At 35.4% G+C, this 27382-nt stretch overlaps 2 protein-coding genes across 5 annotated transcripts in view; one reads left to right on the top strand and one right to left on the bottom strand.

The window, feature by feature from the left end:
• Positions 1-4371, bottom strand: part of TMTC3 (transmembrane and tetratricopeptide repeat containing 3) — a 39343-nt gene extending 34972 nt beyond the window's left edge. The window contains exon 1 of one of the 2 annotated variants that reach the window (XM_021385346.1): positions 4235-4371. The gene's annotated coding sequence lies outside the window, so the exon portion shown is untranslated. The remainder of the gene's footprint in view (positions 1-4234) is intronic. The other variant, XM_021385345.1, reaches the window with a different exon arrangement.
• CEP290 (centrosomal protein 290) overlaps positions 4560-27382 on the top strand; it is a 50238-nt gene continuing 27415 nt past the window's right edge. Inside the window, exons 1-27 of one of the 3 annotated variants that reach the window (XM_021385342.1) lie at positions 4560-4696; positions 5806-5862; positions 6423-6545; positions 6682-6759; positions 7497-7566; positions 7780-7826; positions 8203-8346; positions 8590-8643; positions 9351-9503; positions 9870-10052; positions 10413-10502; positions 10579-10701; positions 12247-12370; positions 13602-13774; positions 14938-15100; positions 15712-15812; positions 15897-15984; positions 16457-16569; positions 17691-17775; positions 18788-18930; positions 19417-19581; positions 20461-20610; positions 21560-21675; positions 22889-22991; positions 24273-24503; positions 25030-25203; positions 26664-26775. In XM_021385342.1, the coding sequence (XP_021241017.1) occupies positions 6444-6545; positions 6682-6759; positions 7497-7566; positions 7780-7826; positions 8203-8346; positions 8590-8643; positions 9351-9503; positions 9870-10052; positions 10413-10502; positions 10579-10701; positions 12247-12370; positions 13602-13774; positions 14938-15100; positions 15712-15812; positions 15897-15984; positions 16457-16569; positions 17691-17775; positions 18788-18930; positions 19417-19581; positions 20461-20610; positions 21560-21675; positions 22889-22991; positions 24273-24503; positions 25030-25203; positions 26664-26775 (3085 nt within the window). In that variant the 5' untranslated portion in view covers positions 4560-4696; positions 5806-5862; positions 6423-6443. Of the gene's footprint in view, positions 4702-4786; positions 5020-5805; positions 5863-6422; positions 6546-6681; positions 6760-7496; positions 7567-7779; positions 7827-8202; positions 8347-8589; positions 8644-9350; positions 9504-9869; positions 10053-10412; positions 10503-10578; positions 10702-12246; positions 12371-13601; positions 13775-14937; positions 15101-15711; positions 15813-15896; positions 15985-16456; positions 16570-17690; positions 17776-18787; positions 18931-19416; positions 19582-20460; positions 20611-21559; positions 21676-22888; positions 22992-24272; positions 24504-25029; positions 25204-26663; positions 26776-27382 lie in introns of those variants that run through there. The other 2 variants (XM_021385343.1, XM_021385344.1) reach the window with 2 other exon arrangements.

Below are 27382 nucleotides of genomic sequence, written 5' to 3'. Positions count from 1 at the left end.
ATCTTTGTATGACAGCTCTTAATGTTCCTGAAAATTCTCAGCATTATGTACACATTGTTGTCATTTGCAGCTTTTGATAAACAGTATTTTACACGTCAGCTCAAGTTGTCACAAAATTAGAAAGACAAAACAAAACCAACCAAATAAAAATCAGCTTATTTACCATCCATAAGAGAACAACGTTAATGTATTCTGAAGATCCAATTTTATTATTCACATATTCTGAGAATGTTTTCATTCATGCTGTATTAAAAGCTCATTGATATTAAAAAGCACCTGACACTTCTCAGTCACATCAAACCACCATCAAAAAACATGGGTTTCCCACTCTCCTGTTTGGAGTTCTAAAAGCTGCAAAGAGATAGATATACAGGGACAAGTTGCCAAATAACAATTGTGCAACTTAATAACTCTGGAGAAATAAACACTGATAACAACTGAGGCCTCAAACTATTTAAAATATATTTAAACACACAGACAAATGACTTAAATTATCAGAAGTGTAAGAAAACAACTGATTTTTTTAAAAATTTATTCTTATAGGTGAGCAACAAGTTAATCCAAGACTTAGTAGCTGAACTGATGAACACCACCAATACATATAGCAGATTGCCAAAGCTAGTAGTTTTGCCGATTTAAAGCTTGATTTAGTAACTGAGGTTCCAATATTGTCCTCACTTGTTTTGCCTACTTGCCTTCACTTTCTGCACTTTTATTTGACTAAATCTAATACTTTTTCTAACTTGATACCCAAGTTTAATAATGAAAAGATATCACCATTTCCCTTCTACTGTTCCCTTCCAACACAACCTTTATCTTAAAAATGTTTCTCCAAAGTAGAACTCAGTTTTAACCAATGTAGTCGAGGTTTTCATGACAGGGCTTGGATCACACATGAGAGAAGATGAACAGTAGTAGGAACTCAGGACGAATGCAAAACATGCCTGGGCTCATTTCCTCTTGTTGAAGACCCAGAGCAGAACCAATACAAGAGATGTTTTAACGTAGTAACATCCTGCAAATAGTACATTAAGAGGAACAGATCTAATCTGAAGTACTTTTCATTCCCTAGGAAGGAAACAGCCCCCAGCCTTCTCTCAGCAAAGTTCTGAAGTATCAACTAGATGAGAAGATGAGAAATGGCAGTTCTGACTTGGAGTAAGAACATGTGCTCAATGCCAGTGGAAAGATTTCTCAGAGGGCAAACTGAGGAGTTTGTTGGCAACCAATTAGTTAAACCAACTATTGGACATTTTAGGTTATCCTGGTACAAACAAGGATCAAAGTATAAAGCAATTTAAGCATGGATAAGAGATAGTGGCTTAGCTGGTGGCTTTTTTTCAGTTTGTTTCAACAGTCAGCTGAAATACAAATACCTGAAATACACAGGCAGAATAATATATACCTTAAAATGATTAACAGGAACAAAGACTTCAGTAAAACTTAGTTTTTCTTTCCCTCTCTCCCCCCTCTCTTTTTTTTTGAGGGGGGTGGGGGGGGAGGGGAGGGCGGAGGCAACCAAGCCATTCATTGAAACAGTAACAAAATAATATGTTTTATATTTACACTAAAAAACAGTACTTGTTTTTTTATAGGACCGTTATGCAAAAGTAGTATCTCTAAAATAATGCTCAAACCGGTCAACACTCTGTGCTCCAGAAATATAAACAGTACAAACTGCACATTCATTAACTCCAAAGAACAGATGAACAAAAGCTACATGTGTGGCATACGCCGAAGAGACTCTGCTATGCATGTCCTTATTTAGTATGCTCACTCTGTATATGATGACTTCTATTTGTTTTTGTTTTGAAATGACATTCCATTTGAATTTTCATAATGCAGTTTCTGTACCAGCTTTTTGAAATAACATACTGATATCAGAAATGTGGCTTATAATGGATGCCTCTCTCTTCCATCAGGTTAGGTCAAGCTGTGTACTAAGGAGCTAAAATGTTTTCTGGCTCCAGAACTGTAAGAGTGTGTTCTCATCAAAAGGGAAATTGCTTATATAAACTTCATCACACCATTACATGTTGGGGCAGAACAAAAGAAATATTACTTCAGTTGTTCTAAGACAATCTGTATTTTAAACATTGTCATTGTTTGTATGACTAATATTTCCATTTTTTTTCCCCCACTCATTTCATTTTCAGTTTCCACATCTACCTCAAGATCTGTAGTAGTTCCACATCAATCTTCTCTATTTGCTGCACAACATAATTACAAATCCAGATGCGGTTACAACACCAGAATACATAATGGTACATACATTCTGTTGATTTTCTAACAGAAGACCACAAAAAAACGTCCAAAAATGAAGGACATTATCAGCTTGCTAACATGAAGAGAATTAAAAACAAACAAATGAACAAACAAATAAATATATATGTTTCTATTTAGAAGCATCTTATGATAGAATTATAGAATGGTTTGGTTTGGAAGGGACCTTAAAGACCATCCAGTTCCAGCATCTCTATTGGTAGGGACACGTCCCACTAGACTGTTGCTCAACGCCCCATCCAGTCTGGCCTTGAACATCTCCAAGGATGGGGCAACCTGTTCCAGTGTCTCATCACCCTCACGGTAAGGAACTACTTCATTAAATTTAAATCAAGCCTCTTTTAGTTCAAAGACATTACCCCTTGTCCCGTCACTATACTCCCTGACAGAGACTTCCTCTCCAGCTTCCCTGTTGGCCCCCTCTTATATATCAGAAGAAACTCCGTAAGGTTTCCCTGGAGCCCTCTTTTCTCCAAGCTGAACAATCCCACCTCTCCCAGCCTCACTTTGTAGGAGAGGTGCTGCAGTCGTCTGATCATCCCTGTGGCCTTCTCTGGAACCATCACAACAGCTCCATGTCCTTCTTGTGCTGGGAGCCCCAGGCCTGGATGCAGTATTCCAGGTGAGGCCTCAGGAGGGGACAATCACCTTCCTCACCCTGCTGGCCATCCCTCTTTTGATGCAGCCCAGGATATAATTGGCTTTCTGGACTGCAAGTGTACATTGCCAGTTCACAGAGCATTTTTCATCAACAAATACCCCAAAACCCTTCTCCTCATGGATGCTCTCAATTTATTCTGGCCCAGTCTGTAATTTTGCTTGGGAATGCCCCAACCCAGGTGTAGGGCCTTATATTCATGAAGTTCTGAAAGATCACACGCATCAATGGATTACTTTATTCCCTAAATCACACAGGGATAATGATCCACTTCCTAGGAGCACACTATACAGCAAGGCAGCTTTATACTCTGTACATCACCTGCCCCACCTATAAAGTCATTCCAGCCAATATATATGTATATATTTTTACATTTAACATGAATAATTTTATTTTTAGCAACAGTTTCCATCCTAGAAATACAATCCAGTCTCTCTTTCCCTTTCCCTTATTCTCTTACCCAACAGAGCTGTAATTAGCCAACCCCAAGCTGAGATATAAAGTCTTTACCTTCAATCAAGAGTTAAGACTTATGACATGGCTGGAACAAGTTATGTAACTACCAGGCATGCCAAACACCTTGCACCTTGTCAGCCCTCATTAAATATCTACACCGATAAAGAGATAGCAAACATGAATAAATCAGAAAAAAAAAAGATAAATGCAAAAGATTATCACCTTTGTCTTTTACTTAAGAAAGTGTAAAAGAAAGCACAGCTTCAGCTCTTAACACAGCTACAGAATGAATACATAGCATATAACACACTTCAGGTGGGTGCTGGTTTTTCTCTGATTTGAGAAGATGTGTTCATGCCCACTCCGGCGAAGCTCCCAAACTTTTCGGGGTCCCCATGCTCAGATTCCTCGCTAGCCAGCAGCACCCGATGGACGCGGGCAGTGCATAGATGCGATCCCCTCCCGTGCCGCCCTGCAAACTGTCCCTTAGGGCCGATTACCGGTACTTACACACCGAGGACGTAAAGCGCACGCATGTGCCGGCAGTGCCGCAGCCAGGCGGACTCCCGGGAAGGAGCGGGCACACAGGGCCAGGCTGGGGCAGCGGCTGCCGACGGGAGGGGGCTGTCAGGAAGCGTAAGGAAGGGAGCGGGCCGAGCCGGGGCACGGAAGCGCGGCCAGGACCGAGGCCGCACCGCAGCAGCAGAAACAACTCATCGCCGCGGAACACGGCCGCGGTAGCGGCTCCGCCGAGCTCGGCCCCCAGATCCCGTCAGCAGAGGGACGGCCGCGACCCACTGCCACCACTGCCACCACCGCCACCACCACCCGCCCTACCTGAGCCCGCCGCCGAAGCGCTGTCGCCGCTGCCCACTACTCCCGCCGGCGCCTCCACCGCGCTGCGCACGCGCAGACCGCCCCCTGAGCGCTGCCACCCCTCCGGCTGGCGGAGGCTGTCGGGAGAACGGCCCACTCGGGGCCACGGACGCCAAGGCACGCCGGGAGCTGTGGTCCTGGAGGGGCCGCATGGCATGCTGGGATTCGCAGTCCGCCGCCAGGGCGCGGGGTGGCGGTTCTGACCCGCGCCTGCGGTGAGCTGCCGTGATCTGCGCGGCGCCCTGCGCTGCCGGGTCCGTGCCTGTGAAGATCCGCCGCGCCCCGCGCCGTTCGTAATACTGCGGAAGCGTCGGTTCTCCCCGCCCCTACGCCTATCCAGCTTCCTCAGAACGGAGCCGGCGGGAGAGTTTGATGGCGTCGCCTAGCAGCGGCCTCCGCCGCCATCACCGTTCCAGCGGAGCGGTGAGGTCGGGGGCGGCAGCGAGCAGCAGCGGAGCTGCTCTGAGGAGAGCGCTCCCGGGCGGGGCGGCCAGGGGAGCCGGGCCGGGGGTGGGGGCCTCTGGTGCCGGGCAGGAGCGTCCGGGCGGTGCCCGCAGGTGGTTACACCGCACACCGCTGCCTCTGTGCCACTCAGGCTTCAGCCGTGCCCCCTTAAGAACGTGGATGCAAAGTGAGGCGTATTGCAAATTTAACAGTGGAGAAACGGAGGCAAAGCTGTCTTAAAGCAGCGTTCTGGTGGGATTGTGGTCATGTCCTTGCCTGGACCAGGATATGCGAATCAGAAAGTAGAATCCTATTTTAGTTGTGGTTTTGTAGTTGAGACGTAGTGTTCTGTAGAGCTACTACAGCAGAGCACATCTCCCACGTGTCTGTGCTATTTCTTGGTATTTAGTGTCACTCAAGTATATATACAACTCGGTTACCCATTACACACATCTTTATGGAAGGGGAGCTGCTGTTGGTACTCGTGCTTGATTTCACTGTGATGAAATCTGTATTCTACATGGATGACCTGTCAAATAAAGCCATGTATTCTACCAAGGGGAAGAGATTGGCTACATTTTATGAGGAAATGATATCACTTTTATTGTACTTAAATACATACGTACAGTAGAACATACTGTCTACTTAGGTTGTGCCACCTGTGTCTTAATGGAGATGATGTCCTACTTCCCTTCCTTTGTAGCACCTTTCTATCATGTCAGTCCTTCCACCTCTTTTGTAATGCCTTTTCCATTGTATTGATCTTTCCAATCGCTTCATATGCTTAGTATAAATCTTTGTTACTGCTATTGACTGAGCTTGATTTTTTTTCCTACAGAAAATGTATGTTCCCATTATATCTTTAGTTTATTGAATAATAATGAATTACATGTCCAGCTTTTTATTTCTTTCTTAGTTTTCTTAACCATTTATATCATTTTAACAATTTAGTGTGGTATGTAAGTTTAAACTCAGTAGAATCTAACATCCACAACCTCTCTGAGCAACCTGTTCCAGCACTTCACCACTCTTTCAGTGAAAAACTTAATAATCCAAGATTTCCAATCAATCAATTCTTCCTTTTTCAGGTACTGTGTTGTCTCCCGGGTATATGAGAAGTCACTGTGACCCACAGAAACCAGCAGGTAAGCTGTAGAACAAAGATTTGCATTAATTCACATTAGGTTTTTGTCAGTTACTGGGTGGCCTGCTTTTCTTTATCAGTTCAGTTGTTCTAGTCAACAGGAAAGGATGCTTAATACAAGAGTTCAGTATCTTAGAGCTGACTACGAAGAACTGGATATCATAGCATCAAATGAAAGCATTGGTTGTTTAAGAAATAAGGATTTTGTGATTATATGGAGATTTTATTGTACAAAGGCTAGTTCAAAGGGCAGGAGAACTTGGGAAGAACTGAAGGAAATTTGGAAGTGAAAATTGAAGTTTCTCATGTGCCCAGATATTCAGTGTTTGAATTTCAAATTCTTTGATTGCATATGATCTAGTTTTTTGTGCAAGGAAAAAGTAGTTTTACTATAATCTCTTTGTTTACAGTATGCTAAAATGTGAACAGAACACTAATAGTGCTAAAAATTCCATACGGTTATTAATACCATTTTGTACTACACTGGCCAGCCTACTTTAAATTATTTGATTGATTGGCAGCCACAATGTCTGGTAATTGTTACTTTTATTTTTCTTCCAGGAAAAGTACTATAAAATAAATATGGCACCCATTCTAGATTGGAAGAAACTTATGAGAGTAGATCCAGATGCTCTGCCTCATCAAGAGGAACTGGCAGACGGATTGCTTGAGACCCTGTCCAAGGTGCTCGAGGGGAAAATGGAACATATGAGTTTTGCTCTGCATTCTTCCATAACCTGTTTTTGCTCTTTCACATGCATAGTTTATTTATTTTGTGAATTTCAGTGATATTTCTGTAAAGACACTATTGTCTTTTCAGGTTGATGGGAAAGACTTGAAAAATGAAACTCCTGAACAATTGATACATCTATTTAAAATTACTCAGTCACTAATGAAGGTTTGTATTAATTCTCACTTTCTCCAATTCTGTAAACACATTTGCTTATTTTTTTATTTATTTAAATGAAAGCGTGGTTTTATCTTTTTCTTCTTTCTTCTTTTTCTTGTGCATTGAACATACTGGTTACTCCTGAGGTCATTTCATCAGAGAGAAGTGAAGTGAATAGAAGCATTGTTATGTGGTTATGGAATCTTAGCATTAAATGTGGAAAATGCAAACAAATATCTCAGAAATGAGTTAGATGTAGTGAGTTATTAATAATGATTTTAACTTTAAGCAAAGTAACTGTTGATGTTAAAAAAAAGTACTGCTTGATGTTTTGGAGTAGTTTCAAAAGTGTCTGTATGAATGGAAGAAACTACCCTAAAACTGATGCTATAAATCTGTTACAGTGTCACACTCATAAATGTACTGAAAACAAGAAATAAGACTTGCGCAGTTCAGCATGTTGTTTTTAGAGAAGCTTTTTTACCGTTTCTTATTTTCAGCTGCATGCTTTTGAATTTTTAGACAGCTTCATTCTAATAAATTACCAAAGAAGATATTTCAGCAACCTGAAGGTATGAATTGTTAGCATAGGAAAAAAATAAGTGGTTTCATTTTTTTTTGAAGAACAATATGATGTTCTTTTGTAAGTTTTCATAATCCTAAACATGAGGTCTATGGGACACTCTCTGAGTTTGCATTAGTAGTAAATCCTTTTCCTTTGCTTACTATTATTTTTTTTTCCCCAGATGAAAGCTCAAGAGGTAGAGCTGGCGCTAGAAGAAGTTGAAAAAGCTGGGGAAGAGCAAGCCAAATGTGGTAAGCAAATCTTTTTATGCTCTTCATAAATGATGTGTTAAATTTATTTGTTAGGTTTGTTTGTTGTTTCTTTAAATTTAGGAAAGTGAATAAAATACCAACTGATCAGTAGTCAGTTGCTTCAGTAAGGCCAAATATTTAAAGGCTTAAGTTCATCACTGTTGCTTTGTGTACCTTGGTGGGTAATTCATTGTATCTGCTCTATTTTAACAGAAAATCTGTTCAAAACAAAGATGATGAAGCTGGAAAGTGAATTAAAGGTACGTTTTAAAATGGTTTTAGTTCATAGAATGCTGCGGGGCGGTTCTTGATTATAATGCATTTTTTATTTTAAACACTACAATTTTAACCGGTTACAGAGATATAATAGCCTTAAGTTTTAGTTAACGCTTTTTTATTGGCTTTTGAGTATTCACCACCCTTATTTTTACAACAAACTGTATATACAATGAAATTTACTTTAGGAAGTCCCATTTGTTTTTAGTGATTCTTGTTTTTTGTTGTTGTTGTTGTTGAAGAAAGCTAGTGAGGCCTTCCTGTTGCATTTCCTGAATATTAGCTGTAGCATCTTTTTTCTTTTTTTAAATGTATTACTATTTGAAGAACTATTTGTTACGTTACTTTTGTATTCTTAAGGTGGCACAAAGTTCAGCTGGTGGTCGTGATACTCGTTTTTTGCGTGATGAGATCCGCCAGCTGGAGAAACAGGTAGAACAAAAGGAGAGACAGTTAATAGATTTAGAAAAGGAACTGGAAAAAGAGAAGAAAGTGAATGAACAGGTAAGAAAGGCTTCAGCTTGACATCTCTAAAGGAGTTCAGAAACAACGTTTAAAAGTTTGACATTCTGAAAAGAGCCTCTGAAATAAAAAACAGTGAAATAGAGCCACTGTGCTTTCCTTATCTGTTTTGTTTCTGGTGTTCTTTGCTTTTGTAATTTGTGATGTTAGCATTATGTATTTATATGTATGTATTTATATATACGTATCTACAGATGTGATAAAAGTTTTATTATCATATTCTAGCTTGCTCTTCGAAATGAAGATGCAGAAAATGAAAACATCAAATTAAGGAGAGAGGTTAGTAAAATTAGGCTGCTGATTTACTTAGTAGGTTTTACATTTTTAGTCTTCTGTATAATTTTTTATGTGATATGGCATTGAATTCTGTTCTAGAACATTTCCTAGGTACTGATACAAAGAAGTTAGGAGACTTTAATCAGTTTTCACAGATTTATCATAGATTGGATCTGGAGAAATTTAGCTATTTGAGATCAGGGTCTATGCTTGAATTTACACAGTCCTAAGATTAACTTTATTTGGACTTGGCTTATTTGAGTTTTTAGTATTTTTCTTAAATGCTATTGACAAATGTCTTTGATGGCTAGTGGTCAGGATTCAGGTTATGCTTGCTGCTTTTGCTAATGTTCTGGTGCAAATTTGAAAGTCATTCTTCAGGTCTTTTTATCTGTGTGTGCGTGTATGTACATACACACATGCACGGGTATATAGAAAACTCAGTTTTGCTTTTATGTTGATTCCTATTTAGTCTGTATAAAGAAAAGATACTTTCTAATATTTTTCATGCTTTGTTCTCTTGCTCTTGTTCTCTCCCTTTTAATCAGAAGAAAAAACAAATGAAGAGAAAGGTGAGGCGTCTAAGTTTTTAGAAGCAGATTAGGAGTTTAGATGAATTTTGTCTTAGCTATTTGTGTTAGCTTGCTAGAAAAACAACTTTGTTTTCAACTCTTCAAAACAGATTCATTTTTGGATTGCTTTCTGTGCAGAATGAACAATTGCGTCAGGATGTAGTTGACTATCAGAGGCAAATAGATTCTTATAAAGAAACAGTTCTGTCACGAAGAGGAGATGATTCTGATTACAGATCTCAGTTGTCCAAAAAGAACTTTGAGCTTTTCCAGTATTTGGATGAAATTCAGGTAAAATGGGTGCCGTTGAGTATTTATTAGACTGTTACTGACTGTAGTATTCTTCACAAAGCTATGCCAAATAACGGGCCACATTACGTGGATTAAGGGAATTTTTAGCGCACTTGGCTTCTGTGATGTATGTGTTCTCCATCTGTGAATGTTCGAAGTAATGAAGCTTAATAAAGTTACTGACACTGGGAATTGCTTAGTGCTTAGCTAGTAGGATTTGTTGAATTTGAGGATCCAGAGGTGAAATACTCTATTCTGGGTTAATTTATACTTTAAGGTATTACATTTAAGGTAGCTTTCAATTTCTGGTTATTCAGGTATTAAGATGCACACTTTCTAAAAGCAGTAGATTCTTAAATTTTGCAGAATTTGACTGAAACTAATGAGAAGTTAGACATTCAAAACCAAGAAATGAGAAAGAATCTTGAGGAATCAGTGCAAGAAATGGAGAAGATGACTGATGAATATAACAAAATGAAACTAATTGTGCAACAATCTGATATCGTTATGGATCAGTTAAGAAAGGAGAAAGAACAGTACAAATTTCAAGTAAGAACTAACGTTTATATTATTGAGTGTAATCTGTTTTATTTTCATATTGCATTGTCATGTTTTAGCTTAATTTAAAAAACATTCAACGTATCCAGTTAAAGACACATGCTCTGCTGAAATAACACTTTCTGGAAATAATATGATCTTTAAACTTGATGCAAATATTTAAACTTGATTGCAGATTGCAAAATACTTTCATATAGTTTTAGTCAAACCGTGTTCTTAGAGCTGGAATTTTACCTTACTACTTTAATGCTATTCCACTGCACTGTATATGTTTGATGTAGTGTGTTTGTACATACATGTTTAAGTAAAGCATTTTTTCTCACATCAGATTGATCCAAATTACATTTCTAGGTTCAGGAGCTTTCAGACCAGCTGAAAGCAAAGAATGAGGAAGATGATCCACTCATGGCAGCTATAAATGCAAAAGTTGAAGAATGGAAGGTACTTTTACTACCTTTTTTATATTATTTTAAGGATTACTTCGAGCGTTCTGATGGTATTTTATTTACCTTTTTAGAAAATCTTGGCTTCGAAAGATGATGAACTCCTAGAATATCAACAAATGTTGTTTAACATGAAAGAGGAAATGAAAATGGCCCGACTTGATGTAAATAGAAACAGTATACTGTCCCTTCAGCAGGTACAGTCTGTGTGATAAATTACATGCATAGAAATTACCATTCTGTAGGTAAACTACTGACCAAATAGTTTAGTTTTTCATAGTTTGCATGTACCAGAATATTGTGTTACTAATGGTTGAGAATTATGAGGCACTTCTTCTGCATTCCTTTGTCTTCTCTAGTGCCATACAGTTGAAGTCTGTGGTTCAGCATGTGAAAGCTAGTTGAATTTAAGTATCTCTTTTACTAACCTAAAATTACATAATTCTTTATGATTTTGAATTTCTCCATTTTCTTGACAAACTTCAAAATATTAAAAAAAAATCTCACATCCCTTTAGGAACCCTGGAATGTACATTATGGGCCATTGTAGACTGAGCAGTATAATGAGGTATAATTATGCTGTCTTACGGGACTAGGAACTGGTAGCTTCTCAGTCGAAAATAAAAAAAACAGCTTAAGTACAATTTAGCCTCTGAAGACTAGAAGATGAAAGCAGCTGAAAAAATCTGTGATTAAGCAGTCATACAGTCTGTTTTTAGATGACTAGATGTCTGTAGAGCTTGGTTTTGGATGACAGTCACTAACATGCTATTTTGAACAATTTTGTGGAAATAAACATATTGTAAAGAGAGCATTTAAAAACTAAACTAAGTAAATACATTGTTTTGTAACTCAAAATGGACCGAGCTTGTTGTAGTTCAGTGTATGTGCACATTTTAAAGGGTTATGTTTATTTTTTTTACAATTTTGCTAAGCATGTGATTATATTTTTCCTATAAGAAAGCCCGAGATTTTGTTTTTCATAAATTTGGTGTTAAGTAAGGTAAGCAACTCTTGAGATCTTTATATTATAATTATTTTCTGTAATTTTTTTCCAAGCCTGTTTTCTTTTAATCACACCAGAAATAAAACTGAGCTTTCTGTGATATTTCTAAAGTTCATGTAAAAGCATAGAAATAATATATTAGTGGACACTTTTCACAATCTGTGTCTACCTATGGATATGTATGCATGTAAAGCAAGATTTGATTTGAATTATTAAAAGTTGAACAATTGGTTGAAAGTCAGCCTGCAAAGTAGGTGTTATGTATGATGGATTGTTAGTCCTCCCAATCTTGAGCATATAACTCTCGGTTCCTACCATCTGTTAATGAGTAGATAGTGAGAAATCTGTTTGGTCTAAAACTTTACCCTGCACTGGATTAACTCTTAGAGAACTGTTCCGCATAAAATGGATAAAATAATGCTTCGGTGTGTTATTTGAACACTTTATTTTTACTCTTTCTTTTGTTCTCCCTGCTTTGCCTTTAAATACACTACTTCTAGCTAATATCTGAACTCTATGCTGTAAGTATAGTATATTTGCTTGTTGTGTAATTATTATTTTTCTTGTCATAGCTGCTTTTCATTTACCATGTACTTTTGAAGAAATGTGGTGTTCTGTACCAGTAGTTTCTGTGTCAGTAAAGAAGAATTTCTTTAATAGAGCTTCTCTTTTTCTGTTTTATGTGTGTGCAAGAGTGAGATAGCCAGTAAAGAAGAATTTCATTTTTTTTTGGTAGGGTGTGCAAGAGCGAGATGCTCAGATAAGACTGCTTACTGAGCAAGTGGAACAGTATACCAAAGAAATGGAACAAAATGCATTTCTTATTGAGGAATTAAAAAATGATCTCCAAAAAGATAAAGGTAAGCTGAGCATATTATTTTAAGGTATATTTAAAGGAAATTAAGAAGCAATAAATTTCATAGAATCATAGAATCATTTTGTTTGGAAGAGACCTTTAGAAGTCATCTTTTCAACTCCCCTGCAATGAACAGGGACAGCTACAGCTAGGTTACTTACTTTGGGAGAAAGCTTTAACAGTCTCTGCAACTTTTAAGCAAGTAATTATAAAAGGCTACTTATCAGAGCATGCTTCTCATTCTACTTTCCTTATGGTCTCTAACATTGAAGATTTTAACATCTTTTGCCAGTCTGGTTTTGGTAATCAAAGCACTACAGAAGAAAAATACCTACAAGTTAGCTACCTAAACTTTAACTTAAAATCATAGAATCAGAGAATTTATTGAGTTGGAAGGGTCCTTTAAAGGTCATCTGGTCCAACACCCCTGCAGTGAGCAGGGACAACTACAGCTAGATCACGGTGCTCAGAGCCTCGTCCATCCCGCCCTTGAATATCTCCTGGGATGGAGCATCCACCATCTCTTTGGGCAGCTCATTCCAGTGCCTTACCACCCTCATAATGAAAAAACCTTTTCCTTGTATCCAATCTAAATCTCCTCTTTTTCGGCTTGAAACCATTTCCCCTTGTCTATCACAGCAGACTCTTGTCTGTTTTCTTCTTTCTCACAGTCTCCCTGTAGATAATGAACGGCTACTATCAGGTGTCTTTGGAGCCTTCTCCAGACTGAGCAGCCCCAGCTCTCTCAGACTGTCTTCATAGGAGAGGTGCATTCTTTAGAAATACCAAAAAAACCTTGAAATATTTAAGTAATATTTATCTCTTGACTTGTTTTGTTACTTTCCATTTATCATACATGCAAGGATGGTTTAAATTTATTCACAGTACTTCAGTGGGCTTTAGAGGTAATACCAAAAAAAAAAATATTATTTATCTTTATTAATAAAACTAAACCTAGTCTTTAGAGTGTAATATACAAGGCTTCGGCTCTGTAAAGACTTGCAAATAATTAATTATATACAATTCAAAGTAAATTCTGATGTCTCTTATGCATACTACTTGTAAGGGTTGTTTCAAGGAACAACGGGAAAGAATGCTCTAATGTGTAGTCTTTTGTAATTACTTGCTTAAAATAGCAGATAATGAAGATCTCCTTCATAACTTTATCTGAAGTGTTTCTTGATTCAGTAGAATTTCTAACTGAATTGTCGCCAGATAATTGTTTCTCTTTCCAGGTCTCTCATCTCTTGCTCAGCAGAATCGTCTAGGTGAAATGCAAGAAAAATTAAAACTGCTAGAAGAGAGAACTAAGGAGGCTGAGAAATCAGCAGAACTAGCAGAAGCAGATGCAAGAGAAAAGGATAAAGAGCTTGTTGAGACTCTGAAACGAATGAAAGACTACGAACTGGTAAACAGTTTGTTCAAGCGGACAGATTATTTCATCATAGTTTTAGCAGATCATTTTCTCCTTGTGTTTTATTGATTGTGCTCTAAGTTAGAAATTAAATGAATGTCTTCCAGTGCTTTTTTTTCCTTTTATAATAGCTTTAGTGATCACTGATTGCATGCAATTTATTAACTGTACGTAAAAACTTTTTCAAATTGACAATATTAACATATGAACGTAGGCTGAATGTGAGTGAAACCCATTGAACATGAATTGAAGAGTCATAGAATGATGGCATCATTTGACCTTCTTTTGTCTTCTGATGCTATCACTCCAACATAGAAAGCCACCAGACTGTTCAGGCACAATCTGCTCTTGGTGAAGCCATGCTGGCTGTCTTTGATCGCAGTTAAGATAGAATCTTCAAAGAACCCTATAATAAGTGGGCTCAGTTTTGAAATGTGCAGAGGCTACTCTGTAATTAGAAGACAGATTTGTAGGATTTGCTTTTATTCGGCAGTGTGCTGTTGTAAGCACAGTGTAGAAGAGTGATAATAACTGAAAAACATTTTCTTGTTAAGTATTTAATATTTGATGTAAGTAGTGTGTGTGTGTATGTGTATATATATATATTACATATATATATATATATATATATAAAAAATCAGATTCCTCAAAAATTATGTTGACAATTAGATAGCAGGCAGAGAAGTGGCACTCCTTTGGTAAAATGTATATACTAAAGGAATACATTTCAAAGATATTTTGGAATTAATCAACACGGAAAGTCTTGCTATCCTTTAACACAGTGATGAAAAATCACAGATCCTATGGCATGTTTTCTTGAAATGTTTGCATGAAAGAAACAGGCATCGGAGTTACAAATTTACTATATGGTATGATCAGCATTTACTTTAGTAGACACTGAGTCAGCCCATCAAAAGGATCAACTCACTTGATCCCTGTAGTCTTCTGGAAGGATTTCTTCACTTGGCTATTGTCTTTCTTTTCCTTATCACAGGTCTCCTATGATTGTTAGCATAAGTTCAGAATCATAGCAGTTTCTTCTTGATTTGTTTTCAGATAGTGTCATCGGCTTTGTAACAATGAAACACAGATTTGTAATTTGTCCTCTGTGCTCCATTGCAGGCTTTGTTTATTAATTCCCATTTGGTTTTTTACAGGGAGTATATGGTTTGGAAGAGGCTGTTGCTGAAATAAAGGATTTAAAAAAGCAAATTAAAATACGAGATCATGAGATTGAAATGTTAATTAAGGAAGTCAATAAACTTGAACTTAAAATAAATGATTTTCTTGATGAAAATGAAGAGCTTAGGGAGCGCTTAGGTACGTTATATTCATTATGTTTTTGGTTATTGATTGTGTAAGAATGTCATGGACTTTTTTTACTGTACCAAGTAACTACTTGGAAATACTTATTTATATTTTGCTAATAGTTGCATGTTGTTTTAGTTAGGACAAAATAAATGAATGTATACATCTAAGTTTAGCTTATAGACTGTTTTGGCTGAAGAAAGAAGAATAGATTTTGCATTGCCTTTTAGGTTTTGATTCCTTCTTGTCTGTAGATGCTTAACTGGCTTCATAATTTAGTATTTGGAAACCAAAACGTATTGAAATTGTAATGCTATATTGAAAAACAGGAAAAAAAAAAAAGAACAGGCTTATTTTTGTATGGAGGTATCAAAACATAAATACAGTCAACTTTAGGTGGTACTTTATTGTAGTTTTTTGAGTAACTAAAGCGAAACTGATTTCTTCTGATATTTTTATGCAGAGCATAATATGTGGAAACGTATACATTTAACCGTCATCTTACTAGTTTTTTATTCTGACTGATTATGTTTTTATTTAATGGACTACCTACTAATAACCATTAACATTAATATTCCTTCTTAATGAATGATCATGCATTATATGTGTATACTCTATTTCAGGTCTTGAGCCAAAGGCAATGATTGATTTAAATGAATTCAGAAACAGCAAAACACTAAAACAGCAGCAATATAGATCTGAAAACCAGATTCTTTTGAAAGAGGCAAGTGATAAATCATATTTTATGTAACTACTACATTATAATACTGTGAACAGAATGAAGTACTGATATGTTAATAATATACAGATTGAAAGACTAGAAGAGGAAAGAATTGAACTGAAAAAACAGGTTCGTAAACTGGCTCAGGAGAAAGGAAGAAGAGTTGCCACAAGAGGTAAGATATTTTTTGTTACAAACTCTTGTCTTGCAGGAACATTGTCTACAGTTATTAATATAGCTCTGTTCAATTTTTTATGTTGATGAAATTAAAAAGTAAAATACTTCTCTCTGAATATGTAAGAAGAAGTCAGTGGTTTTATGTTTCTGTAGTCTTACAGCCCAGTAGATTTTTGACTTGATGACCAGTAATGCATCACTGTCATTGATTTGCACTTCTTAGATATAAGATTATCTCACCATGATTTCCAGTAAATCTTCATAATAAAGGTATTTCAGAAATCTTAAAAAAAAACTTCTACTCTGTGCTACCTAGGCAAACATAATCTGTTTGAATGGAAAGGCTTACAGTTCCTTACACTGCAGGTAGAAAAACAGAACTTGGATCTACTAACTGGAACATATTTTCTTGTTTAAAGACAAAAAAAAAATCATAATAACTTATTTCTTGTACATTTACTTGCAATTAGCACTGGAGGCTGGTGATGTGCAGATAACAGACAGCTTCACTGAAGAGAAGCAAATGACTAAGAGGAAATTAGATTTCTTGAACACACATAATATTGCTGAAGTAAAGGCAAAGGTATGTTTATAAAGCAACCTCATAAGCATTTACTATGTTTCTGTTTCAGAATAGCAGTAATGTTAGTTTGTAAATACCTGTTTAAATATTTTCTAAAAACTTGTACTACCTTTAAAAAAAAATCCCAAATTACTATTTTTTTAAACTTTTTTTTAATACTAATGAACACTTCTTATATTCTGTGAGTACAGGCTAGCAAGACATGTAACATGGAAATGAGAAACACACTTGCAGATAGAGTAGCATCAGTTAGCCTTTTGAACACAGTGAAAGCTGTAACTGAAAAGAGTGAGGCTGTGGAAAATCTACCTAGAAGAACTTCTGGCATGCTTGGGAATTTAAATCACTTGGGGAAAAAAAAAACTAGAAATACTTCTTTGCTTTATTTAGTTTCAAAACAAGTGGCAGAGTTGCAAGTAATTAATACAACTTTAAGACAACTGTAATTCAGAAACTCCTAGCATAAGAGAAATTTTTATATCACCAGAGCTAAAGTTTACATTGGCATCAGGGATATTAAGGAATACAGAGGTGAGAGAAATACCAAAACACTCAATATCAGACTATACAGATTTGTTTTCTGCATATCATAGAATGTGGCAGGCCTTAGAGGTAAATAATCAAAATTACAGAAACAAAGAATTGTGCGTAACTTCTAATTCAGACCAAACTAGTGAGGAAAACTTTTGTTTTGGGCTGCTTCTTGGCCTATTCTCTTAGAATGAGCAGATATCTAGAAATTTGTTGATTAAGAGATGCTAAGTAGTTATGCAGAGCTACAGCTTGAAAAATGCAGAAGTCAAGCAGAGCAGGTAGTAGATTGTGGGTTTTTAAAAATTAAAAAATGAAAAAGAGAGAAGGTATTTATATAAAGTTTTATAATTCTGGTAGTTTTTTTCCTGATAGTTTTGTTGCTGCCAGACTATTTCTTTAATGGTTGCCAGTGATGTAACACCTCATTTTGATTCACATACTATGTAATTTCACTGTTGAATGTAATGGATTAGAATGTCTTCAAATGTTTCATTCTTGTTTAACATTTCATAACCACAGAGTCTTAATAGAATTTTACTGCTGATATTCCTAACCTAGAATTTTTAATTCTTTTTTTGTTTCTTTAGAATGAGTATCTTGCAAATGAGTTGAGTGTGAGAGAGAGAGATTTGGAAAAGAACAGAACTACAATAGTCAAATTTCAATCTAAACGTAAGTTCGAACTATGTACTTTTAAAACTACAAGGTATTATCAGATACCTGCAGATTATTTGTTTGTTTATTTCTTTTGTTTTTTTGTGACTGTGACCACAAATATTCACCTTTGCAGTTTCTTTTAAATGCAGTTTAGTTTGGTATCTTTCACAATGAATTTGCAATATACGTAAAAAAAATTCTATGTAATTACTTGATACCATTCTATGGAAATTGTTTGTGAATTTATCCAGATGCTAAGGCAATGCTTGCAAGCATAAATAGCATTTGTCAAATTAGAATTTCGGAAATAGAAACAATGCTAATTTATCTATATAAGGATCTTAATGTTTCCTAGAGAGTGTGAATTCTAAAAATTCTTTTTGGCTTTTTAAAATGGTCTTAGTGACAATACTCAATTGTTCCCCATTTTGCAGTTCACTTCTCATTCTTTGGCACATCTAGGCATGTTTTCAAGATGCAGAGAATCTCCTCAAGATTTTGTTTTGTCTGTCTATGTATATGTCTATCTATATATCTGTGTATTTATTTAATGTTTCTAGACTTAATCTTCTATGCTAGAAACTCTGGAATTTCCCTTGAGAGACAAATGGTGGTAGGAAGACTGTATGATTTGAGAGTCCTTATTATACTCAAAGAATTTAAATGTTCTGTTTTACCAGTCTGTACCAGGAATTCAGACAGTCCCTATATTAGTCATTGTTACACGCAAATATTTCCAAGATAGCTATGTTTCTGGATCTGTGAGAATTGATCAGACAGGCTACTAAAGAACTTTAAAAGTTTTGAGAAGCGTGGAATACTGGAAAGTTTAGTGAAGTCATATGTCTTCCTGTGAAGGATTTTTCTATTGTTTTATTGGTATTTCTCCAGCAAAAATCTTCTGAGTTGGTTTTGTCTGTATGTAATATGAACATTATATATAAAATCAAGAGATATTTTGATGAAATGTTCTAGTAAATAAATCATGTTACAGTGCTTTTAGAAACATTAACAATATTTATTGCAGTAAAAGAATTATCAGAAGAGAATAAACAACTTGAACAAGGAATGAAAGAAATATTGCAAGCTGTGAAAGAAATGCAGAAGGATCCTAGTGTGAAGGGAGGAGAAACAGCCTTAATAATCCCTAGTTTGGATCGTTTAGTTAATGTAAGCTTACTTTGTTACTATTTGCCCTTATATGATTTTTAGGCTTTTTTGTCCTCTATTATTGTATAATTAAATAGTAGCTGGTATATAATTCCTTACTTACAAGTAAGAGTGGGATTATATAATGTGACTCCTCCATTTTTGTTTTGTTTTGTTTTGTATTTTTTTAAAAAAACCACAAGAAGAGATAACAGAAAAAAAGATAGTATGAGACTGACTTGGGTAAGTTTGCTGTCCTTGACATAAAACTTAAGATAAAAGTTGATTTGCATGTGTTACATCAATGCAGGACCTACAGGAAATGTCAAAGAAACATTCTTTATTCAAACATCGTACTGAAAAATTAGTGTTTTTACAGGAAAATATGATCATTTATATCATAGTATATGGTAGATATATAATCAGCAAATAGATGAGCAGATTTAGAAAAGTTAGAATGTCTTTTTCTCTGTTTTTTCTGTGTGAATTAAATGTTTATTTTGCTAGGCAATTGAGTCAAAGAACACAGAGGGAATCTTTGATGCTAGTGTGCACTTGAAAGCTCAGGTTGATCAGCTTACAGGACGAAATGAAGAACTAAGACAGGAACTGAAACAGGCTCAGAAGGAGTCAATAAATTTCTCTAATCAGCTGGCAAAAGCAAATGAAAAGGTATGCAATTTGTATTATGTAATTTATTTTGTACTTAAAAATGACTATTGTGGTAATTTAGAACAAAAGCACACTGTAAGTTGCTGAATTTAGGTAATGTAAGCAATGTAATTATACAAATCTTAATTACATTTATTTCTTGAATTTATGAATTCAAAACACTTTAAGTTCAAATGTTCTTAATGTTATTTCGGCCTTAGAATAGAATACCCTATGATGTTGAAAAAGAGTGTCTGGCTATCTCTTGGGAAGAACTGTATCAAAAAAGCTTACAGATGGCTTTCTTCAAAGCCAAAACTGATTAAGTGTTCTGAAAATGGTGAATAATTCTCTAAAATGATTCTTCTGTATCATTTTTTGTACAGTAGATTCTTCTGAATTCCAGGCTAGGAGTGAGGAATTACATCTTAAAAGAAGTGAAATTTAAGTTTGCCCTTGAGAATAGCTTTAGTAACACAAAAGGATTTGCCAGCAGCTAATATTCTAGAAGAATGCTTTGTGTACTGGTAGACTAGAGAACTGGAGAGCCTTTAAGAAGTGAAAAAGCAAAGATTTGTTTAGAGTAAACCACTGCAATAATTCTATCCTAATCTTTATCTTCTAAAAAGTTACATAAACTCACAATATTTTAAACAGTTCAAAATAAAACTGACAGATATGTGAATATGCCCTGATTTTTGGAGTCACTTGATCCATTTAACTCAAGATACTATGTATTTAATATTTTTATGGAATGCCTTAGAATGTAAGTGGAACGGAATTAGATTGTTAATAACAACTGACTTAAAAATATTGGAAAGCCAATATGTTCTTCATCAATCTGATATTTTTTAATTGAATAAAAAGAGTTACTTTGTTTTCTTTCTTTCTTTTCTTTAGATTGCGCAACTGAATAATGAAATTTGCATATTACGTCAATCAGATTGTGCCAATATTATTTTCAAAACAGTGAATCTTCCAGAAGGGATGGTTCCTTCAAGTGTTAATATGATTAATTCTTTGAATGAATATTTAATACGTCTTATACAGGTAATGCATTTATCCCTTGATATTGAGAATATTTGTAACATGTAGCTCATTCCTCCAAAATCTACTACCATGTCATGCATAGACATGGGAGAGCTCTACAGAATTGTTTTGAAGTTTGACATCTGTAAACTCTTTGGACTATTCTGGTTTCTGTTATTTTTTCAAGCTGTAAATGTTTTGCTGTGCTGTAAAACCAAAACATTGTAATTATATATTTGGCAACAGTTTGGATTTCTTGTGTTTAAAATCTGAATTTAGATCTGAAAATCTACTTTACAGTTCAGTAGTTTTATTCTTTCTATGAGAAATTCTATCACTGCTGTCTTGATTTCACAGCTAGATCTGAATGTGAAAACCCTATTCTGATCTTTTTTCTTTTAAGTACAGCAGCAATCTCTATTTACCATGTGAATTTTCTTTCAATGATGTCAAAAATAGGTGAACTTGTAAAAATGGGATTAAGTACATTGAAACTGAGTGATGTTTCCCATGAAGACCATACAGAAGAATTAAGTAGTAAAGAAGTGATTCTTTGAGGAACGGAGTAAAAATAACTTGTTGTCTTCTTATTATGATTATTCTGTCTTTGATAACTTTACTATTTTATTAGAGAATATTTTTTAATTGTGTAAGATAAAGTAAATATTTATTTAGGAATGTGAGGAGAGCATGGCTCTCCATGTAGATTTTCAGTTAGTATTCTTTGTGGACTAAATATGTGGACTAACAACATCAACAGAACGATTTTGCAGTTGGTAATACATATGGCAATATTCACTGGACTTCTTTTTCCACCTGTTACCAACATTTCACATCTGCAATTGACAGAATTCATGACAGAAGTATCTATCTTGAAAAGCAAAGGAAAAACTATAATTCTGACTAATGCTTTTATGTTTAAAGCCTATAATAATGACTTCATTTTTTTTATTTGGAAAATAATCATTAGGAACTGGAAAATAAAGAACAGTTACTTAAACAACTAGAAGATGCAGTAGAGGACTATAAACGAAAATTTGCAGTAATTCGTCATCAGCAAGGCTTGCTTTATAAAGAATATCAAAGGTATTGTTCTCTGAATTCTTCAATTCAAATATCTAAATGTTTAATAATTTTGAATCAAGATTTACAGCTGCATTGGAGTGGTTCTTTGATTAGTGTCATAAACACTGCTGCTCTTGGAGCTGGATGTCCTATATATTCTTTAGTCCTGAAGAAACTCAGAAAACTCTTCCATAGAACTTCTTCTACAACATCTTTTTTCTGCATAATTTGAAATGAGAATTACATTGTACTTTTCGCATCTGATTTCTGATGTTTTATTAGAATCTCAGGTCACTGGCTTTCGTATTCCATACAGTCCTAGCAGTTCCTCTGAGGGAGAAAAAAAAACAGAAAATGATTATCTAGAGAGGGTCAGACATCTCTCAGGATTTCGGATCTTCAGTCCTTAATGCTTGTTTCTCTCAGTTCCTCCTTATGTTTAATTGAATCTAATTTCTATAAAGGTCTTCTTACTGTCACAATAAAGGATCCAAATTTGCTAAAAGCATAGAGGTCAACCTGCTGATTTGGGTTCCTAACTAGCTGTATCCGTTCTGTTTTGGGGTTGGAGTGAGCAGTGACTGGACGACTTTTGGAATAATAGTGTTTCATCCTGTGGAAGCTTCTGTTTGTTCTTTGAATCAGTTAAGACTTCCCAGATAATGATATCTTTGAGGCATTAAGGGCTATAATATATTGCCTCGTTTACAACTTGATTACATAACTCCATCACAGGTATTAGATGATAATTCAAGGCTCCTTCTCTAAATATGTTACAGGTTGAAGTAAAGGGAGGAGATTGATTGATATAGGAGAGTTGTCTATCTATCTAATGATTTTATGTTTTTATTTTTTTAACTGAAATAGAAAAGCAGGAGTGGGAAGTGATGTTGTCTGTGCGCCTGAAACAAAATGAATGCTATTGAAGGAAAGACTTGCAAGACCATGAAAATTTGAGTTAATGTTACAGCCATTGCTTGCCTTTTTTTTTTTTTTTTTTTTTTGAATTTGGACCTCTAATGCTGATCTTGGATGTGAAGAGTCTAAGTTTAGTTTTGTCTGTTTTCTGAGGGAAATCAATAATCTAGCTGAACCCAAACAGATAAGTTTTCAGTTATTGCTTTAAAAAAAATATCTTGGTTTGCAGTATTTCAGAGTTGCTGGCTTAGTTACAGTTTTGAAAATTACCAAGTGCTTCATGATTCTAAATGAATGTATTTAATTACTGTTTTAGAGAAAAGGAAAGCTGGCAGAAAGAATCAGAAGAAATGAAAGAGGCAAAGAAAAAGCTGGAGGAGCAAAAAGAACAAGATGCTACAAAAATAAAGGAATACTCTGTAAGTACTTTTGCTTCCACTTTAAAAGCATCAATAAGTAGTGGCTAATAAAGAGTGATTATAAAACAGTACTATAATTTATAAGAATAGGAAAATGTTGCACAGGGAAAATCTGCTCAGTTCAAATCTAATCAGAAGGGAAATATTTATTAATTTATTATTGGAATGTAATTAACTGTCAGAACTGTGCACTCAGTATCAAGAATACAAAAAGTAAACCATATTATTACTGTTAAGATGCCTACAGCATTTTACTGTAGGCCTAAAAAGCAGAAGGCATGCTAGTTGTCAAGGAACTAGATTTTTTTAATCACTTCAGGCTTCCAGGAGTCTGGTGTTTTTTCAGTCCGCAAGACTACTCTTCTTCATTAGGTTCAGAGAAATCTGGGATTTTTACAGCTCCAGTTCCTTTTCTCTGTCTCCTTGGCACGTTGATGTGTACGATGGCAAACTAAAGCTCATGTGTCTTCTGTGGCCTGAGTCACTATAGTTTCTTTCCATAATCCCTCCAGGATTTATACGTGCGTACAAACCTGTGTCCACACGAGTGCACCTGTGAGAGCATAGAGATCACTTTACAAATCTTAGTTCTCAAAATATGGGCACCTTCTGTGTCCAGTTTTGGGCCCCTCAGTGCAAGAAAGACATTGAGGCCCCTGGAGCATGTTCAGAGGACAGTGACAAAGCTGGTGAGGGGTCTGGAGCACAGGCCTTATGAGGAGCGGCTGAGGGAGCTGGGATTGTTCAGTCTGGAGAAGAGGAGGCTCAGGGGAGACCTTATCTCTCTTTTTAACTGCCTGAAGGGAGGTAGTAGTGAGCTGGGGGTCAGCCTCTTCTCTCTTGTAACTAGTAACAGGACGAGGGGGAATGGCTTCAAGTTGTGCCAGGGGAGATTCAGGCCGGACATTAGGAAATACTACTTTTCTGAAAGAGTGGTCAGGCGCTGGAATGGGCTGCCCAAGGAGGTGGTTGAGTCACCATCCCTGGAGGTGTTCAAGAAACATTTAGATACAGTGTTGAGAGACATGGTTTAGTGGGGTTATTAGTGGTAGGTGGATGGTTGGACTGGATGATCTTGTAGGTCTTTTCCAACCTAGCTAATTCTATGATTCTAAAGCAGGACATTATTAGTGTTTGTTAGGTACTAAGCTAATTCTATTTAGTCTCAAAGATGATTCAAATACATTTTGTTATAATTATAAACATATGTAAGGCTACATTAATGTAGTTCAATTCTACCATATTTCTGTACAAGATTCTTGTTAAAAAATATCTTTACAGAATTTACTCAGTGCACTTGAGCTGGATCCTGATGAAACAAAAAAATGGCTTGCAGAAAATAATAGAAAAATAACTGTTTTACGAGTTAATGAAAAGTCATTAACAAGGCAGTATACCACTCTTCTTGAAATGGAACGACACCTTAGAAAAGAAAATGAGAAACTGAAGAGTGAAGTGACACACATGGAGACTGCAGTTGCAGGGAAGATTGGACATTTGCAACGATTCAAGGTATAGTTAATAGTAGTAATAGTAAACACTTTTAATTTTACGATTCGGCAGTAAATATGTGTTTTTTTTTAAACAAAGCAGTACTAGTTTGAATGCTTTATGTAAGTGCTTGCTCAATGCTGTTTTATCAAAGCATTCTTTGTATTTATATAAGTACCGTAATATGCAATCTGTTTTCTTTGTCTGAAAAAGTTTCAATGAGTTCTTTTTGTTGAAAGTTTCATATAAAACCATACCACACTTTTTGGCCCTTCAGGTTGATAGGACCTGCATTAACTTATCTTTACAAAATATGTTTTTGACAGTGACTTACGATGTAAAGGTAACTGATGATAGAATGATCTGGACAGTTCAACACCAGCAAAATTTTGTCAATGTTTTTTGCAAACAATGCATAAAGATGTATATTAATTTAGTAAGATAAAACAGTACCATATTCTGAAACATAATAACTATTTTTCTCTTTTTCTTTGGAGCAATTCTTTACCTAGTAAACATTAACCCATTGTACTGAATGTTTTCATAGGAAATGGCTAGCTTTAAGATTGCAGCTCTACAAAAAGTGTTGGATGGTAGCGTTCCACTGTCTGAACTAGAACTGGCTAATAAGCAATATAATGCATTAACTGCTAAATACAGAGATATGTTACAAAAAGACAATTTGCTCGTCCAGCGGACAACAAACATGGAACACATGGAGGTAATGTCTGTGTTACCTTTGAGCCTTGAGGCTCAAAACTACATCTCATTTTACATTCATTCTACTTGTTTTTTTTCTGCTCAGTTAAAAGCAAGATGGAACTTGTCTTGTGTAGCATTGGAAATCCTAACACTGGAACTACTAGTTACAGCATTTCTATAGCAAGCATGAGATGTTGGAGCAAGTCTCATTGCTGCTCTCAAATTTTAATTTGTTTACCTTGTAATTTGTCAGTGTATTAAGAAACATGAAAAATCTCAGCTTTCATTCCATACAAGCTTAAAAGCCTTCTGTTTAATTTGTTGTTGGTATCGTATTTTTTTGTTTGTTTGTTTTTTGTTTTCCTTTTTTTTTTTTTTTTGCCATGTTTGGATTTTAAGTTAAGATGTGGATATGTTTCTTCTGTGGTGCTTTGATTACCAAAACCAAGCTGGCAAACACAATGTCTGTTATAATCTTCAGTGTTAGAGATCATAAAGTAGAATGAGTGCAGACACTCTCAAGGCTTTCTCCCAAAAAAAAGTGGTTTAACTCATTCTTGAGTTACAAGAGTAACACTCTTGTAGGTGTAAATGAACAAATAAATCACTATAGGATTTAAATAGGAGCTGAAAATAGTTAAGTATTCTTTAAGTAGAGAGGTTATTCATAGTGGATTGTGAAACTAGTTTCAAAGATGAGTTTCTACCTTCTGCCCTGCATTCATTCAGAAGTAGTAGTCCACAAAACTATGACTATTTAGAATTAATATAATTTTCTTGTCTTTTGGGTTGTTTAAGGTTGACAAAGGCTAAATATATGTGATGGGTAAACTTACCGTACAATTAAATTTGTCTGTTTAGAATTGGGTAGTTGCATTTTTTTAGCTAAATTGAGTAATAATTCCTTCTCTATCTTACGGATTTTTTTGTATATATGAAAACTTTTATTAGGTATTTCAGTAAATATACAGAGCTAAATAACCATTTATAAATAGCAAGCTAAAATTGTGTTTAGAAAATTAGAAGCTGAAATTAATATGAAAAAATTCATTTGTTTTACTGGTTAACGTGGAAATTTATATTTCTGTGTGGAGGAGAGATGTTTGGCATCCTGTTAGATACTTAAAAGATCTAAAAGAAGCCTATGACCAATCTCAGACATGTACTTAAGTGTAAGATGAAATATCTTCCAGAAGTACTGCCTCCCTTCCTACTGGAAATGGTATGCTTAGTATGACAAACATAGACCACCTAGAATTGGATGAAGAAATCCAGGAACGAAAGTTCTCATGGTAGTAGTAGTTTGACAGTAAGATGTAACAGAAAGAGCTTATGAGGCAACTTAAGCTATTCTGTTCCAAAACGTAAATTGGTTGTACTTATGTAAAATGTGTTTATTTAAAATATTTTATAGATAATAAACAAAGTCTACTAGAGTTTAATAGTTTGCTGTAATGTTGCGACTTTTCTGTCATGTAGCGTGAAAATGAATCCTTAAAATCACAGATAAATTTCTTGAATAAGGAACTGGAAATCACAAAAGAGAAACTTCACACAGTAGAACAGGCTTGGGAACAAATGACTAAACTGGGTAAGTATGAAAGTTGAATTGCAACATTAAAAAACAAATGGTATGTCCTGAGTAAAAGTAGTATTTTACAATGTTTTAAAATTCATGTATCTGTTTAAAAAAGTCAACATTATTTTGTATCTTGCATTAATAGTCTTAATTTTTTCAAATAATTTATGTGATTTTCTTCTTCTTTTGTTTGGTTTCATTTTACTTACGTTATTCTACCAAAACCAAAATTGTTTTTTTCCTCTGGAAATTATTCTGCATTGACTTTTGGGTTGTTGGGTCAAGGGTTTAAAAGCCAGAACTTGCAAAGCTACATCTCCTGATTTTATTTTTTATTTTTTTTCTAACTCAGTTGTCAGTCAAAGTACTTCACTGATGGTCAGAAAAATGATCTCTTTTTCCTGGATTCATGTTCCGAAACAAAAAGTTTTCTCCCAGTATCTGGGGGTTCCTTATTTACATTTTACATACATTCTCATTATCCAAGAAGAACCTATCAATTTATTTTTCTTTTAAAGATTTTAATTAAATTTCTTGAAGATTTACCAGCTGAAAAAGGATAAAGTAAGCATGAAAGCAGTTATTAGTTTCTCTAACCATCTTTGCAGGTACACGCATT

Source organism: Numida meleagris, chromosome 1 (assembly GCF_002078875.1).
Source record: "Numida meleagris isolate 19003 breed g44 Domestic line chromosome 1, NumMel1.0, whole genome shotgun sequence".
Lineage (NCBI taxonomy): Eukaryota > Metazoa > Chordata > Aves > Galliformes > Numididae > Numida > Numida meleagris.
Note: the sequence above shows the minus strand (reverse complement) of the source record. Positions and strands in the feature narration are given on the sequence as shown.